The sequence below is a fragment of the Podarcis cretensis genome, assembly GCF_951804945.1.
Source record: "Podarcis cretensis genome assembly, chromosome: 2".
NCBI lineage: Eukaryota > Metazoa > Chordata > Lepidosauria > Squamata > Lacertidae > Podarcis > Podarcis cretensis.
In genome coordinates, this window is record NC_137171.1 from 55,802,522 (window position 1) to 55,819,964 (window position 17,443).

Below are 17,443 nucleotides of genomic sequence, written 5' to 3' on the forward strand. Positions count from 1 at the left end.
GCACACCTTTCTTGAAGCTTGGCAGTCCTGTTGATTCTACTTTTATGAATCACCTGACTCTACAGAAAAGACCAAAAGCTATGTTATATGTTACCAGCTGGAAAACATTTAGCTAAGATCATGTGAAAATTTAATATATATATTAATCAATCTGCTCTTTAATTATGCAGTCACAACTGCAAACCACTCAAGAGATTAGAAAGGTCAACATAAAAAAATGCACCAGAGCCAAATGTTCACAGAAAGATGCACAGAGCAGAAAGCAACATTTGAAGAAGTCTGTGAAATTACAACAGGAAAAGGAGCCAGAGCATATAAGTTTGTCATGTCTATCACTTTCCCTCTCTCCAGGCTCTACACATAGCCAGATAACTGGCAGGGAAATCCCAGTTTAACACATTGCAGAAGGCAGTGAATGACTACCACTCATCCCCAGCCCCACCCAAATATAGCCAGCCATTGCATAATCGCATAGTTAGCTTGGCAACACTCACTTTGGGGAAGTATTTTGGAGAAGCAACGTGGTGGTATGAAAGATCTGTGAGTTGTTTAGTACAGTATCCTGGATTAAAGTTGTTTTAAGTTTACTTTCACTTAAAGATTATAGATCTACTTCCCCTAATAATGTTTCTCAAAATTGGGTCTCCAGCTGTTGTTAGACTACAGATTCCATCAACCCTGACCACTGGCCCTGATAGCTAGGGATGATGGAAATTGTAGTCCAACAATAGCTAGGGAGACAAATTGGAGAAACACTGCCGCAACAGATCTCCAATTCAGGAGCTGGCAAGAATGTGCTTGCTAGGAGAGCTTTAAACTGAATTGTGAGAGGGAGGGAGATAATATTTCAGAGGACAGAGGGACATCAAGTGCTTGGGACAATAACATCACTGGTGTACAGGAAACTGGGACAGCGGAACAGAAACCTGCTATCAGGCAGCAAAAAAACAATAAGGAAGTAGCTGGAGGGAATGACTCACAGTTTCAACTGTCTCTATACTAATGCACAGAGCATGGGAAACAAAAAATATAAACTTGGGAATGGCAAATATGATATACAGTGGTACCTTGAGTTACAAACGCCTCAGGTTACAAACGCTTCAGCTAACCTGGAAGAGTTACCTCGAGTTGAGAACTTTGCCCCAGGATGAGAACGGAAATTGTGTGCCAGTGGCGCAGTGGCCCCATTAGCGAAAGCACACCTCTAGTTAAGAACAGTTTCAGTTTAAGAACAGACCTCTGGAACAAATTAAGTTCATAACTAGAAGTACCACTGTAATAGACATTGCTGAAACATGGTGGGATGGGACTCATGATAAAGCATCTGGAAACCAAGCCTTATGAGGAATGGTGCTCCAGAGGGTAGGACCCAAACCACTGGATTAAAATTACAAGAAAGGAGATTCCAACTAAACATTAGGAAGAACGTTCTGACAGTGGAACGGCCTACTTTGGAAAGTAGTGGACTCTCTTTCACTGGAGGTTTGTATGCAAAGGTTGGGTGGCCATCTGTCAGGGATTCTTTATCTGTGATTCCTGCATATATGACCCTTGGGGTCCCTTCCAGCTCTATGATGCAAAGGGCTTATTCAGGAATACGATACAGTTTCTTGCCTTTCAGGCAGGAACCTGATTAAGAATTAACACTCCTTGCAAGCTTTTGACCAAACAACTATGAACAAAAAGTCAGATTAGTATTATGCAAGTCACAGCTGATGCGTAGTGAACTTTGCAATGTCCACAACACCATCATAACCAAATAGGGATAGAAAAATCTCTCTGAAGCAAAAGAATCTAATATGACATATTACTCTAGGACAACAGTATTCCATGGCAAAAGTTCAAGGACTGAGACTCTGAAGAAGCTGCTAAATAACCTTCATGGTTTGACAGAAAAGTTCGCAAAATTAAATGCACCACAAGCCAGAAAGTAAGCATGCATATATCACTAGCTTCCCATGAAATGTCCCTTTCTAAAGGGCCTGACTCATGATGTTTCTGTGCGTGGGGTTTACTGGGGGTTTCAATCAGCACAGCTGACTCAACTCCATCTTGTTCACAGCCAGGAACCTGTGGGAGGAAGGTTCCTATATCCTATGCTTGAGTACGAGAGGCAGTTCCAAGATTTTTTTAAAAGACGTTTTTTAGACATCCAAATGAAATCATGCTTTGGTCCAGAGAGGCAGATTCCCAGCATCCTGTTTTTAGCCCTGCAGTTCCCAGTTCCTATAAGAAGCAGAACTTGAGCAACCCACCTCAGCCAGCGCGCGCACATGCACACACACTGCAATCAGTACCTCCAGCACACCCTGGTGCTGCAGGGAGTGTGGGTCAAGAGTTGCACGACTCAAGCAGATTAAGGGGACATTTCACACATTACGGCAAGCCTGGCTCTGCTACCAGGTGTAGGTACAAAGATAAAGGACCCCTGGACGGTTAAGTCCAGTCAAAGGCGACTCTGGGGTTGCGGAGCTCATCTCGCTTTCAGGTCAAGGGAGCCGATGTTTGTCCATAGACAGCTTTCCGGGTCATGTGGCCAGCATGACTAAACCACTTCCGGCGCAACGGGACACCGTGACGGAAACCAGAGCGCATGGAAATGCCATTTACCTCCCTCCTGTGGCGGTACCTATTTATCTACTTGCACTGGCATGCTTTCAAACTGCTAGGTTGGCAGGAGCTGGGACAGAGCAACGGGAGCTCACCCTGTTGCGGCGATTTGAACCGATGACCTGATCGGCAAGCCCAAGAGGCTCAGTGGTTTAGACTACAGCGCCACCCACGTCCCCCCTCTACCAGGTGTATCCACTGAAAGATGAAACCAGTCACAGTTCCCCAATGAATGTTACCTGCATGACAAAAACAAACTTACGTGTAGTTGTGTGCACCTAAAAACGTGCCCTGTGAAGGGGACCTCAAGCTTTACGTCCTGCCTAGGCAGGCAGGATAGCCTCATCCCACCACCCACCTGCTTCTACCCTGCCTCCTTGTGATTTTAAGTATCTCTGTGGTGGTACCTATATGGAAAGGGACTGTACAAACAAATCCTTCTCATCCCAAGCAACTTTCAAGTCCAGTAAGCAGCAACTTTAGTTAAAAGGAGGAAATCTTCTGCTACATTTTCTGGCCTCTCCACCTTCCGCTGCCTTTGATGATGCCCAGCTACCAGTGAATTTCCCTCATCACCAGCTGCAATTTAAGATAAAATAAAAAGCTCTCACTGCTGAAACTGCCAAATATGAGGTAATTCTTCCCCCTCTAATAAGCCTCCCCCCTCCTCCACCCCAAGAGACCAGATCCAGCTATTTCTTCTTATGTTAAGGCACCAGAAAGGATGCAGAGTTACAATTACAGGCTGTTAACAGGATGATTACAGGCTTTTTTGATTAGCTAATAACCAATCCCAGTAGAAAGGTACATTTACATTGGCAGTTCCTCATATGACCTAACGCTAGAACTGCCCTACCACAGTGGGGCTTGAATACATCCCACATTAGATGTGTATTTTAACTACTGAATAGAAGCCTGCAAGACTTGCAATCCCCTGAAGGCAGGAATAAAAATCTCTGCTAAAAGTTGGAAGCACAGGAAGGAAATATTGCTGGTGTTTGACAAAAGCTGGATGTCTGAAAAGCCACCCGTCATCTGTCTCCAGTCAAGTCTGCACAACCAAGGATTGCAGGAAGCTAGAAGACACCTTAAAAGTGACTTCCCTAGGACAGTGGGCAGTTGCACGTACTAAAGAAAAAGGCAGAATCATTGGATTTAATACTGTGATACAGTACAATATGCAAAAATACAGTGCTATTTTTCTACAAAAAGAGGTACTGGAAGTCACCATGAACTCCTCCCTTGTTCTCTTATAATGGCAATGGCGCCCACCAGAGAGGTGTCAGAACTGAGTTCCTGAGAAACCAGCTTGCACACAGCTCACCTGCACACTATCCATTTAAAGCAGTTTTATACGAATCCTGGGAACCGTAGTTTGTAAAGGGGGTTGAGAGTTTTTCTGAGACTCCTTCATAGCGCTACAACTCCTTTCAGTGTCACTTTCTGACAAGCATTTTCCTGCCTCTCTAATTCAGGGTACATACCGGTATATACTTAGGTAGGTGGCCACTTTATCCATGTTTCCAGTGGATTCTGGCCCAGGAAAAAACTTATGTCACAATATGCCTGTTAAAACTTTTAAGGTGCCACAATGTGTTGCTCATTTCCTGGAAAAGACACACATAAAAAAGATCCCTTTGAAATTTGGTGCTCCCTTCTAGCTGATAAAGGCACCTCCATGAGCAATGCATCATAAAATTGGGCAATTAGGACTTAATTGGGCAGAAAAGACCATTCTAATGATTCAGTTTTCCCATACTGTACTCCATTTCTTTGTAAGTCTACATCTGTCCTGCTATATAGGCAGGGCAGGCAGGTAAGCACAGATGCATCATTTTAATTCCCCACAAAGCGATGCATTTATCTTATCCTCATTCATTTATACAATATATATCGAAAGAGGGACAACCAATCTTATTGTTCTTTTAATGGGTATGGGCCCCTTCTATGAAGGCACTTAATACTCCACACTCTTCAGGGTGAGGGGACACTTCACTTAAGCCCACTCTAAAGTTTTGTTTTGCTTCTGAAAGGGATGAGAAAATCAGTTCCTGGCACGGGACCAATATTGAAAAAAGAAAAAAGGATATAGCATCATGTCCCTACTATTTCACTGAGAGTAGCTGAAGAGGAAGCTCCGCCAGTAAAAATGAGGCAACTTGTTTTTATTTAAAAGCAGAAGTGAGACAAACAAAAAAGCAGGCACATACAGTACCTATCACCACCTCAAAAAAAAAAAAACCCTTTGTCTAGAATTCATGTTGTGGTTATGTGGTATGGAGAATATACATCAAAGCCCACAAGCCAGCTATCTATCTAGATCTCACTTAAACCAAGAGAGAGTATGACTCCCAGGACCAAAACTACTGTGCATCTCTACACGACCTCCAAACATTTGACAATGCATTGCTGGTGGAACTCAATGACATGGACAAGTGTATGTTCAAAAAAGTGAATGCAGCTGTAAGAGTAAGATTAGGAAACTGGTTGTCCACCCTCTGTTCCCTTTGTCTACACACACCCTCCCCATTCTCTTCTGCCACTCCCAGCTTTTTCCTTCCACCCAAACCATGCTCCCAGAAGATAGATAAAGCAAGGGAGGGGAGAGGCAGGATGTGTGGTTTAAACCCAGGGAATCAAGTGTTGTTTTAATTTGACGTATTGTATATGAACGGTCAGTGTCCACAGTAACAATACTTCATGATTGATTTCATTTTATATGTAGAAATGTTTGAGTATCTGCAGATACAAGTTACATTCAGTTTGGGGGAGGCTGGACCCAACTCCAGAAAAGGGTATGCGATAATAAATTTGTTAAAAGGTGCCACAATATTCCTTGTTGTTTGTGCGTACTACATAAACCTTACCACATTAGGACAATGCTACCATAAAATTAAAGAGTTAGTCCAACACAATACAAGCTTTCCTCCTAAGTTTTTTTTTAACTCCCATGAAACTCGTTAACAAGCATTTTTATTAACTGCCAGAACTCTTTTTATCATCTGAGACATACTTTTACAAAGCCAGATTTGCATGGCACACAACCCACAGGGAGGAAATGGCCTCTTCTTCCTCAACTGGTGGCTAACCAGTGACAAGCCTCAGCTAAGTGGGGCGACAGGCAGACAATTAAGCAGCACTGCACTGTGCCATAAAGGATGCAGCCAACCCACATAATACACTGCCTAGGGATGGCATGAAAATGTGGCAGACAGATGTAAGAGACAGCTGCAGAAGTTCCAAAGACATAGCCCATGTAGTGGTAGCAAAGCTCAACTTCTCATACAAACTATTGTTGTAAAAAAAGAATGGGGTTGGCGACAGAAAACAGCATTGCACTTTTGGAGAACGTTTGCTTGAAGCCCTCTGTTATTCAGGCCAACTCTTCTTGCTCCCACTTGCTGACTCAAAACTTGGACTCTCGACTTCGGTGCTGTGATTAAAAAGCTTTATTCCAAAAATCAGCACAGCGTCCCAAGGAAGGCCAAGCTACAAGATCATAAGGTGTGGCAGAGTTCCACAATACATGGCTGGGCATAAGCTAAGACGTTGTTCCAACGCTTGATGTGCCCTCTAAGGTCCACTTCTGAAGAGTAGGGTGGGCAGACATTTATGCAGTCGCTTTCCTGGGCAAGCAGGCACTCCTACCAGTAAGCAGTTTTCAAGGTCTATTCATGCCAGAATGGTCAACTCCATGGTCTTGGAGACAGAGGTGGAGACAACGGGACGGGCTCACTGTCTGATCTACCCGTTGGCTCCTCACTGGTGAGGGGAGGTGCTGAGTCCATGCCGATGGCAGTGACATTGTGCTTGGGATATACTATGATGGCAAGGCAGGCCACTCTTCTGAAAGCCCTCTCAGCACTTTCTCCAGATCCAAGGGGTTTGGGGAGATCTTCAAAGCAGGAAGCTTACAGGTGGACCAAGCTGTGGGACCCAAGCCAAAAGCCACAACTGCAGTCTTCCATTACTATTAACAGAATGAAAGGGAGTATGTGGAGATTCTGCTAAAAAATAAACCCCATTCCCAAATCATTGACAGCTGTTACATAACGTGAAGCCAAGGTCTTTGAATGTAATCTATATCCTTTAAAGCCATTTGTCATGTACTCCTCTGGGATGCGCATCGCAACCTAAAGTTTTGCAATTCCAGCACAGATTTGATGTTGCAACTTTCCTTTCCCAGCATAATTTGTGTGTATTTCTTTTTTCCAAATGCACACCTGCATTCGCTCCCGAGTGTCCATCACAATAGTGCATCCTGTATTACCGTATTTTTCGCTCTATAAGACGCACCAGACCACAAGACGCACCTAGTTTTTGGAGGAAGAAAACAAGAAAAAAAATATTCTGAATCTCAGAAGTCAGAACAGCAAGAGGGATCGCTGAGCAGTGAAAGCAGCAATCCCTCTTGCTGTTCTGGCTTCTGGGATAGCTGCGCAGCCTGCATTCGCTCCATAAGACACACACACATTTCCCCTTACTTTTTAGGAGGGAAAAAGTGAGTCTTATAGAGCAAAAAATATGGTACTTGCAGAACTCACCATCACTGCACCACACACAGGAAGAGAGCGGAATGGACTTGCCGACTCCCCTTAGGCCTTGTGGAACTTTTATCAACTGGCCTTAAGCAACAGCAAAATTTACATCTAAAGCATTGCTATGCACTCATAAAGGAATACGAAGCATTATGTCAGATACGGAAACTGCTCAAAAAGGCTTATGTAGGACATGGCTGTCAGGTTCTCTTTTCATAATAATATACCTGCTGGGGAGAGATGGGAATAAAAAAGAAAACATTAACGTAAGGCTTATGGACCCTAACAAGCTGTTGCATTGGCAAAGCAGCCATTAGAATAGGCCTCCAAAACTTGTGACCCACCAAACCAAAGTCAATCCATCTGCTATATGTTAGGGCCTCCTTAGTGCTTGACAACCTCCACTACCTTTGCAATCCTAGAGAAGCAACAACAAACAGAAGGTTTTGCAGCTCCCAGTGGACTGCCTACCATACATGACTAGCTACAAGTTGTGCAGGCCTGGGATCAGAGCAGGCACTCGTGTTCTCTGCTGACACAGTGCTGCAATTTGTGGATTATTGTAGTGAATACAAAAAGGAAGGTTTGCAAATCCTTAAAATCCCATTATTCAGAAAACCAAGGAAAAATGCTACCCTTTGATGATGATGAACTCAGAACAGGTGGGAATTGTGCATGCAAGGTGTTAGGGGTTTTTTTTTGCTGTAATACACAAAACCTGCATAATGGTTCATTCTCATCTGTGCTAACCGTCACCCACATATTCAACAGTCAGTCGTAGGCTGGAATCTAGCTAAGCATGAACAGCAAAAGATAAAGCAGAAGGGGGGGAGGGGGAGAAATGTAGCATGATCAGAGCATAAAACAAATCCCTTTAATCTAGAACAAAATTAACCCTAGTTGGGGATGAAGCTTAAGTCTGCAGTCATAGGAAAGGCAGAAGGAATGGTTTGATTTTAAAACAGCAGCAAATACAAGTTTTAAGAAGGGGCTTTAGATGTTTAACTATCATAAGAATTAGGTCAGACCCTTGTCCAATTTACCACACCGATTATCTAGCAAGCTTGGCAGGATCTGAGCAGGAGGTTGTGGGATAATGGATCACAGGAGGACAGGTTGGCTCCAAGAACAGCCTAGTTTCATAATGTGACATCTGTAGACATTCACAGTTCAAACTGCCACCATGCAGATCTGCCACAAATTCCAGGTAGGAACAGTTCAAGCAAACACAGTTTGCTGGGTGATGATCTTGCCTTGCCATAATGGTCTGTGACACAGCAGCATGGACCTCCATGCATGCCTTATACCTGGAACCTTGATTGGCACATACATGGATGGTTTCTCCTACTTGACTTCCTGTGCACTTGAGTGCAGAAAAGAGATTTGAAGTCTTCCTTTCTGAAACAGTACTTAAGACTATGATGGAGAACAATCCATCAGGAATCTGCTCTCCAATGGAAATTCCCATCTGTGTCCCATTTAATTCAACAGAACATTCAATGGAAAAGTTTCCAGTGAAGTCAGTGCACTTTCTATTCCTAAAGCACAGAAGATTTGGCTGCTGAGTTTGGACCAGTTGGTCTTAAGGGTACTAACAGAACAAGCATCTGCCCCATACATTCACATTTGGGTCTGGGCATCTTATTCCTTCCCATTGCCATGCCAGAACTTTCATTCTTGTAGATACAAGGCTAGCAGAACCTGGTCTTGAAGGATAGCTCTGCTCCTTTAATAGTAGCATGTGTGCAAGTCAGTGCAATGTGTTCGGAAACTTGCTGAGAACGGTGATGGAAGAAAATATATTTCCCCCTTAAATGTTAAAAATGCAAAAGCTTTTTTAAAAAATAAAATCTGGAGTTAGCAACTCCATTAACACAGCAAAAATATAATGGGGAAAAAACCCAGAAAGACTAGATGAAAGTATTTGGCTCCTCATTGTCATTTGGGCAGAAAAGGGCAAATAAAGTTGTCATGGAACTTCCCTATGAAAAAAGGTTACAACATTTAGGCCTTTTGGTTTAGAAAAAGGGTTAAGATGCAATCCTAACCCCTGGCAAGAGAAAAGAACTGATTAGAACTACTCCGCTCCACCAGTGGAGATTTACCATGGAACATTATTTCATGCAGAGGTTTTTATTCTCTCCTGACAGTTAGCCATGTGGAAACCTTCAATTTAAACACAAAAGTACTTGTGCAAACTAGTTTGTGTGTTAAAACAGCAGAATGCACTACAAAGGACTGCAAATCTCACACCCAAAAAACATTCAAAGTGTAAAGGGGGGGGAATCAAGGATAGAATTCAGTGTAGTGCTAAGTGGAGTATATGCATAGGGAACAATGTCCAATCATGAAACAGGACTTCCCTCTCCCATGCCCCTTAAACCAGATCTGGGGTTTCTCCCAACCCTCCAGAGCAGATTTAGAGGGGGCAGGGGGCACTCAGAGACCGGAGATGAGGGAAATCCCATTGCATGAGCAGCCCTCATTCTATGTACACAACAACTTAACTGAAACCCACCCCTACTGCTGTAATGTATTTAGCTGTCACCTGTTACACCTGATGCAGAGATGCAGCAGTACTGTCTGCTTTCAGTGGAGCACCACCTTGTGTTTCTTCATGAATCTCTCTTTTGGACATGCTCTTCTGCATTGGAAGTAACCAACAGTGCAGAAATCACTGATCCAAATCCCACCTGCTGCAGAGACGCAGAAAGTTTAAGGGGTGGATTGATGGCTGGTTGTTTGTTTACAGCACGAACCTCCATTCCTTAGAGAATGCAGACGAAAAAAGGAGTTCCCCTTTCTTCCAAGTGCAACAGCGGCCATCCCAGGGACTCAGGATCAGGACTAAAATTTCACACCATTTACACTGGCATGTATGGGTGGGCAGACAGGCTAGTACTTTTTGTGGGCTAGTGACTTCAACATCTGCAAGTCTGCAGCAAAAATAATGTAATGTGCGTGCATAAGGCAACATCTGTTTCATAACAACCCCGGCTCTTTACGCATTTCCAATGTGGCCTTTGGGTGCTTGACTGAGTTGCCCAGCCCTTTTTTAGACTGTTCCCTGCTGCTGCTTGTCATATTTGTTAATCTTCAACACCCACTATTCACATTTCATCTCTGAGTCTCACTTGGAGCTTAGCATTTGCAAAATGTTCTGAATAATTTACACATGTCATTATGAGCAAAAGAGGAAGGACATGTGTTGACGAAGAACAGGCCAATCTGAGTATCAAGGAAGTGATAAATGGAGACGAGAGGAAAATGCCACAAGCCCTATTATTCAAAGGCTGCTCCTTATACATCAAACCTCAGTAAGCCTTAAGAAATATCCCTCAATGCAGATACGGCAACTCATACACTATTTTTAAAGTAATTTGACTGCCCTATTTGTTCTCTACATCTTGGTTCATCAGGAGCTGTTCAGTGCAGTACTTGTACTATCTTGGGAGAAAAAGCACTAACAGTCAAAGACAAAAAGGCTAGTAGTGGTACCTTGGTTTACAAACTTAATCCGTTCCAGGAAATTTGGAATCCAAAGGGTGTTAAATTATATTTTATTCTTTTTTTAATTCTTTTATGTTAATCTGTATCTTATATTAAAGAGGGGAACTCGTGGAAGGGAACAGGGCGATTTTGCGGGGATGGGAAAATATTTTTTAAATTGGGTTAATGATAATAATTTTAAAATTTGGGGTAAGAATTTGTTGAATCTATTTGAAAGAATTGGAATACAAGAGGGGGTGGGGAGGGGGAAGTCCTGGAAAGATGATATTGAAAATAAGGCCTTAAATTTGGATGTTTTTCTTTTTTTTTTGTTATATTTGAAAATCTTTAATAAATATTATTAAAAAAAAAAATCCGTTCCAGAAATTCATTCTTAAACCAAAGCATTCTTAAACCAAGACGCGCTTTCCCATAGCAGCGGGGGACTCAATTTACACTCAGCAGGAAGCGGAACATGTTATGCTTCCAAGGCAAAGTTCACAAACCAAAACACCTACTTCTGGGTTTGCAGTATTCTTAATTCAAGTTGTTCATAAACTAAGCTGTTCTTAAACCAAGGTACCACTGTACAGCTCATGTACAACAGGCTTGTCCAACCACACTAGAAAAGCAGAGCTGTGAGTCAACTTCATTCCTAATTCAGCCTCCACATTCTCACTTTGCTTAATTTGTGCATATAGCATCTATGTTGGAGACTATGTCATGTCATAAACAAGAAATCTTAAGAACTGCCAAGATAGCTATATGTCTCATCCTCAAACACATCAGAGCCTAGAGAGAGAATATATTGGGCCTGAAATTCAAAGGACAAACAGTACTGAACTGGTAGGATGCTTGCACTAAATTCTATGGCATCGAGTCCAGATTCTTGGAGCTCTTTGAATCTTGATTTTCACACCCAGAAATTGGGGTTTGCCCCCCACCCCCATCTGAATTTTGGGACATGGGGGACAAGTGGAATATCTACAGAAGGAGAATACTCCTGTAAATTAATAAAAGGATAAACATTTTAGGGTTGTGTTTTATTATTAGGATTGGTTTTACTGTTATTCTTATTCTTACATTGTGAGTCACTTTGAAATGGCTTCATGTAAAAAGTGACAAATAAATATAATTATTAAGAAGAATAAAAATTAAATAATGAATAGGGTATTTATGCAGATAGTTCCAAGTAGAAGAGACCTACAATTTGTAAAGTTCCAGAATGCTCCGAGGACTTTATTAGAACTGCAGTCTCATCAACCAGGCTATTTCAAATATCACGAGTTTTATGTCCCATTATCTTACCAGAAAGAATTCTGTGGAACTGCAGGCAGTTTATGCCACAATAAGATGATAATTCTAAACCAGATAGCAATCTCTCACATGTGGAAAAACACAAAGGCTACGATTATACTGCTGGTCACGAGCTGGCGAAATTGTGCCTATGCTCTCCATTCAAAATATAAAAAGACAAGTTCAAAGTCAAATTCTAAACAGGCATGATCAGGACCTCTATGAGGAGATTTCAGATGAAAAAAGCAGCACAGAGCTTGCACACTTCAAATGTGACCCAAAAGTGGGAGGAAGGGTCGTGAAATAAACTTCACAGCTACAGCTGGATGCTTCTGAGCAATCCTACAACTGCAATCCCAAAGAACACAGGCCATGAATAGTCAGGCCAGCTGCCCTCCTTTTTGGATGAGCAACTCAATGCATGCTAGTGGGAGCCAAAAATAAGTTGAGGCATGCAAAGCTCCCAAGCTGCCGTGTCAAGTGGGAATGCAGCATGTCACGTGGCAGCATCTTGATATCTGTCAACACAAGGCTTTGTCCCAAAGGAACCCCTGCAAAGCAATAAAAATAAAAGCATACATCTGTTCAACCAGCGTAGCTCGAAGGTCTCGGAAACAGAAGCTAAAATGAAATTAAAGGGGCTCTTGGAACCGTGCTTTCAAAGAAGCGTAGAAATAACCGAATAGCAGAACCCAGAAATGATTTCATAACTGTTGAATTTATATTATGCCACACCCCCAGTGCCACACATTCACAGGTACTCAATAGACTCCAACACCAATACACATTTCCGCCAGGTTCAAGGATTGGCAGATCCTTTTGGCCCATCCCAAGTAGGGATGAGCCAAATGGCAGCCAGTCCCACACAGGCTGATGGAGGGGGCCCTCTCTGTCTCCCTCTGGTGCCGTCAGGTGGAATGGAGACAGTTCTGAGGAGGCCCTAAAAGAGTTATAGCAAAATACTTGAACTGCTTGCCTTGGCCTAGGATGCAATCGGCAGCAGAAACAGCAGCAAATGAAGTTGTGTAGCATTATTTGGTTAGCCACCTATCACATTACCAATCATTCACCATACTCTTATAAATACGTCAGCACGATAATGGCCCCCACAAGATTACAGATGGTTTGCTTGGATCTCTGTTTAGGTAATAAAAATGTCAACATATTGGCTTGGATCCTAAATAAACTTAAGGAAGTTCAGGCCACACCTTCCCGGAGGTGCTCTAGAGAGCGGGGGCTGCCGGGGGGGGGAGGCTTCTGAAAATGCACAGAGAGGGTGGTGGGGAACTTTCCTTCCATGAGCTTCCTTAAGTCAACTTCTCTTAGAATGTCAAGTCTGGTTTTGAGCAAATTCCTCTACTTTTCAGCAGCTCCCCACATCCTACTCCACAATCTTCCAGAGGGCCTTTGGGAGAAGGGTGGGAGTGTATCCTTCCTTCCCACTGATAGGTATTATATTGGTCCAACATACAAGAGTAAAACTCTAGTGAGATAATGGGCAGCAAAGAGTCAATTCCGGACCTGTAGGCTGTTACCTATTGTGTTCAGATAACTGATACAACTTCTGTAACTTGTTTTCCATAAACACATGAAGAAAAACAAATGCAATTCACTCAAATGGGCAAAAGCCCAATGGTGTGATACATACGTTCTTCTTAGATATAAGAAACTCCAGATTCCATGGAATCAAAGGAATGGAGCCATGTGAGGGGTAAATCAGCATCAGAAAAAAAATGGGGAGGGCAAAGAGATGTAAGGGAGTCTCTCCTATCCAACCTGTAATCCTGCTCCAGGATTTCATTCAGTAACTTGGAGTGTACAGATGTACACACTTCTACAAAATCAAGGCCAAGGTGTATCAAAACTATTGCACAGTTTCAAAGTTACTAGCTAATAGAAAGTCATCGCAGGCATCAAATACTGTTGCCAGCCTCTAGTTTTCAAAAGACTTCATTCCCAAAAGTCACACTTCCCAACAGGTTGGGATTTTGCTGGCTGCAACATTCAGGTTCTACCACACACCTTTATCTCAATGGGCTTAAGTTCAACAATTGAATTCTGCAGGATCTATATAAGATTACGACTTTGCCTACAAGGAGACTATTTTATCGCTTGGGGCCTTCTGAGCAACTCTCTCAGGTAGGCAGGTTCTCCTGTGCCTTGCCATACACATACATTTCCCAAGAATGCTATGTCATTATCAATGACAAGCAAGTGAGCACAAACAATGCCAGTGATGAGACAGACAAAGCCCTCAAGGCTTGTTTAGTACAATTAATTCTTTCAAAGAGCTCATCATAGGAGTGCAATTATTTGCCTTTGGCTCACAAAGAAGCAGACCAAACAGCAGGCCACCACTCAATACACACCGCTGGACTGCTTCAGAATGAACCATTTCAGCAGACACGTACGCAAATTGTGTATCAAGACCATGAATTCAAAGGCTGTGTACACACTATACCTTTAAAGCACATTCAAAGCTCACTCTTTCCTGCAAATAATTCTGGGCACAGTATTTTACCTCTCACAGAGTTACAATTCCCAGCAACCCTTAAACTCCAGCACCCAGAATTATTTGAGGGAAAGAATTGTGTACAGTGACCTCGGGTTAAGTACTTAATTCGTTCCGGAGGTCCGTTCTTAACCTGAAACTGTTCTTAACCTGAAGCACCACTTTAGCTAATGGGGGCCTCCTGCTGCTGCCGCGCCGCCGGAGCACGATTTCTGTTCTTATCCTGAAGCAAAGTTCGTAACCTGAAGCACTATTTCTGGGTTAGCGGAGTGTGTAACCTGAGGCGTATGTAACCTGAAGCGTATGTAACCCGAGGTACCACTGTACATGAATGCCTCTGGAATTTTGAAGAGAAGGGGCAACAACCATAGGGAGTAAAGTTATTCGGGGGACATGGCCTAGTAGCATTAAAGAAGATATTCTTAAGTGTTCTTAAAAGTTCACACAATTTAGATGTTTACAAGCTAGTACTATTGTTCTGCTAGTTTTCCACTCTTGGAAATTAACAGAGAACCCAAGTGATTTTAAGATTTCCATGGAAATTCCAAGTGAGTGCACATAACGCCTGTAACGTTTGTTTTCCTGGTACTCTGCCCTCCACCATTCCGCAACAATATCCTGTGACTGAAGAATTTCAGATGCAAGGACAGCTCTGCCAAGTGCTAGAGATAGAGGGAAATACAACTGTTTTTAAGCCAAACTGCCCAGTCTATAAAACAGCAATGGGAAACCTTGGGGCGGGGGCCAAATGAAACCTTTTGAGCCCCTCTTCCTCTGGCTCTTGGGGCTGTCACTTAGGCAATACTCACAAGCAGCCCCACTTTGCACCCTTCTTGTGTGTTTTTGCCTGGCAAGAATATGTCCTTGAACTCCAATAATGCCATTTGCTTTCCTGAATGAGGATGGAGAGAGGTGGGTGTACATGCATGTAGAAATCTCTTGCTGGAATGTAGGCTACTGTACATTCACACCCACTGCTCCTTCCAGGTTTTCCCCTGGTTATGACCACCATTGGACTATGTATGACCCACATAAGGTTGCTCAATGAGGAAATGTGGCCCTTGAGCTGGGGGGGGGGAAGTCCCCCATCTTTGCTGTACACCATCAGTTCTCTTTGAATTGTTATACACACAGGCCTTTCACTTTCACAAAAGGGCCAGGAGGAGTCCAATGATCAGTCAACAATAGCAGACATGCTTTTAAAACTATATAACCAAAGCAAAAAAGCCAGTTAGTCTACAATCAGACTACTTTTTATATAATGCCACTATATAACGAAAGGCTGTTCTTATCTTCCCTCAACACCTGTGCACTGTGCACATGCTCAGAGATTCACATTAATACTGCTGTTCCTAAGAGAAGCATAGCCATTAACTACAGAATATAAACTCTCTCATTAGGTTTGTAGTCTGGTATTAAACAGCCAGATTTTCTCTGTCCTCTGTGGGGGTTTTTAATTGTTTTTCCACATGCTACCATGCTTCTCTTTCTACCTGTGCTATACCAATGCAGGTGAAATTTCAAGTATTCTAATACTACTGAGTCAGATCTGATTCACGGTTTCCCTTTCAGATTTAAGACACCATAACAACCACAACCCCTTCATCATTCCCCCTTGCCATTCAGACGCCTGACACCACAGGGAGATTGTCACTCACTCTTAAGGGCTGCAATGAGCGACTTCCCATCTTTTATGAGCTCCTTGATGAACTTGTTGGTCTTGTCCAGTTCAGCTTCGTGAGACTTCAGCCTCTCTCGGAACTGAGGGCTGTCCAAACAGCAGTCACTAAATTCCAGGGCAGGTAGACCCATGGTTCTGGGGTGGATGTGTGTGTCTTTTTTTCAGAGCCCTTCCAAAACGAAACCTTTTGCAAAAAGCAAATCAGCTGGAAAAAAGCAACACACAGGGAATGAACCGTCCTTCCCCAAACGCTTCAGAAACAAAACAAAACAGCTTGTAAAAATTGAAAGTATATGCAGTTCATTCAACAAAATTAAAATATTCACCCACTGAGCGAGCAGCCTTTATTCTGCTCTCCCGGGAGGTCAGATTTCTCAGAGCCCCCGGAGGCAAAACAATTGAAATGATGATGATGATGGTGATGATGATGATGATGATGAGCAAGCAGGTCAGGCAAGGTTTTGCACCGAGGAGGAGCTGCTTCAGATGCCAGAGAGAGAGGACAGGAGCCGTTTGGAAGAGGGGGGCGGTGCTGCTGCTGCTGTGGCTGCTGCCGCCGCGGTAGTAGTAGCAAATGCCGCTGCCGCTGCCGCTGCCGCCGCCGCCGCCCGAGGACTGCTCATGGCGAGAGCTCCCAAGCACGCTGCAAATTCAAGGCGAGGCGACCGCTGCTGCTGCCGGGTCCTTCTCTGCCTCTTCTCCCTCGACCCGGCCAATGCTGCTCTTGTTGCTGCCCCCGCCGCGTAAGATAAGAGCGCCCGGCGGGGTCTCTCGCGCGGCCTCTAGCAGCGGCTCCTCAGCTCAGCGACGGCATCCGGGATCCGCCGGGAGACTCCACTTCCCCATTGGAACGCGGGGCATCTTTTTTTTCCGACCGCGTCGTCAGGAGGCGGAGTGGGGGGGGGGCGGTGTTTGGGTTTTGTTTTTTCCCCCCTCTCTCTTTTCCCCCCTTCCTCAGAACGCAGCCCCGCCCCTCTCGCGCCCGCCGCAGCCAATCAGCGCCGCGCCTGCTCGCGGGGCAAAGAAAGGGGAAGGGAGAAAAGATGTCCCTGCGATGACAGGCCGGCGGGGGAGGGCGGGGCCAGAGTTCTGTCAAACCGCATGGAGCTCCTTGTGTGTGTGTGTATATATGTGTATGTGCGCGTCCTCCCACCGCCGCCCTCGCTCTTTCCCGCCTTCTTAAAGGCACAACCTCCAAGGGAGGGGAAGGCGAGGGTTGCTCAAGGGCATTTCTCGTAAACCTGTTGCTAAACACTGAAGGGAACCCAGCCATTTTCTCTGCAGGGAACCAATTAAGCAGGCCCCTTGAGGCTTGTT

General features: G+C 43.9%; 1 protein-coding gene across 8 annotated transcripts in view; it reads right to left on the reverse strand.

Annotated features, from left to right (window-relative positions):
* The window catches only part of ARHGAP26 (Rho GTPase activating protein 26), a 215,783-nt gene extending 198,748 nt beyond the window's left edge, over positions 1 to 17,035 (reverse strand). For 2 of the 8 annotated variants that reach the window (XM_079967949.1, XM_079967955.1), the window contains exon 1: positions 16,104 to 17,033. In XM_079967949.1, coding sequence (XP_079824075.1) covers positions 16,104 to 16,257 — 154 coding nt within the window. In that variant the 5' untranslated portion in view covers positions 16,258 to 17,033. Of the gene's footprint in view, positions 1 to 16,103 lie in introns of all 8 variants that reach the window. The other 6 variants (XM_079967947.1, XM_079967952.1, XM_079967953.1 and 3 more) reach the window with 6 other exon arrangements.
* Positions 17,036 to 17,443: the final 408 nt, after the last annotated feature.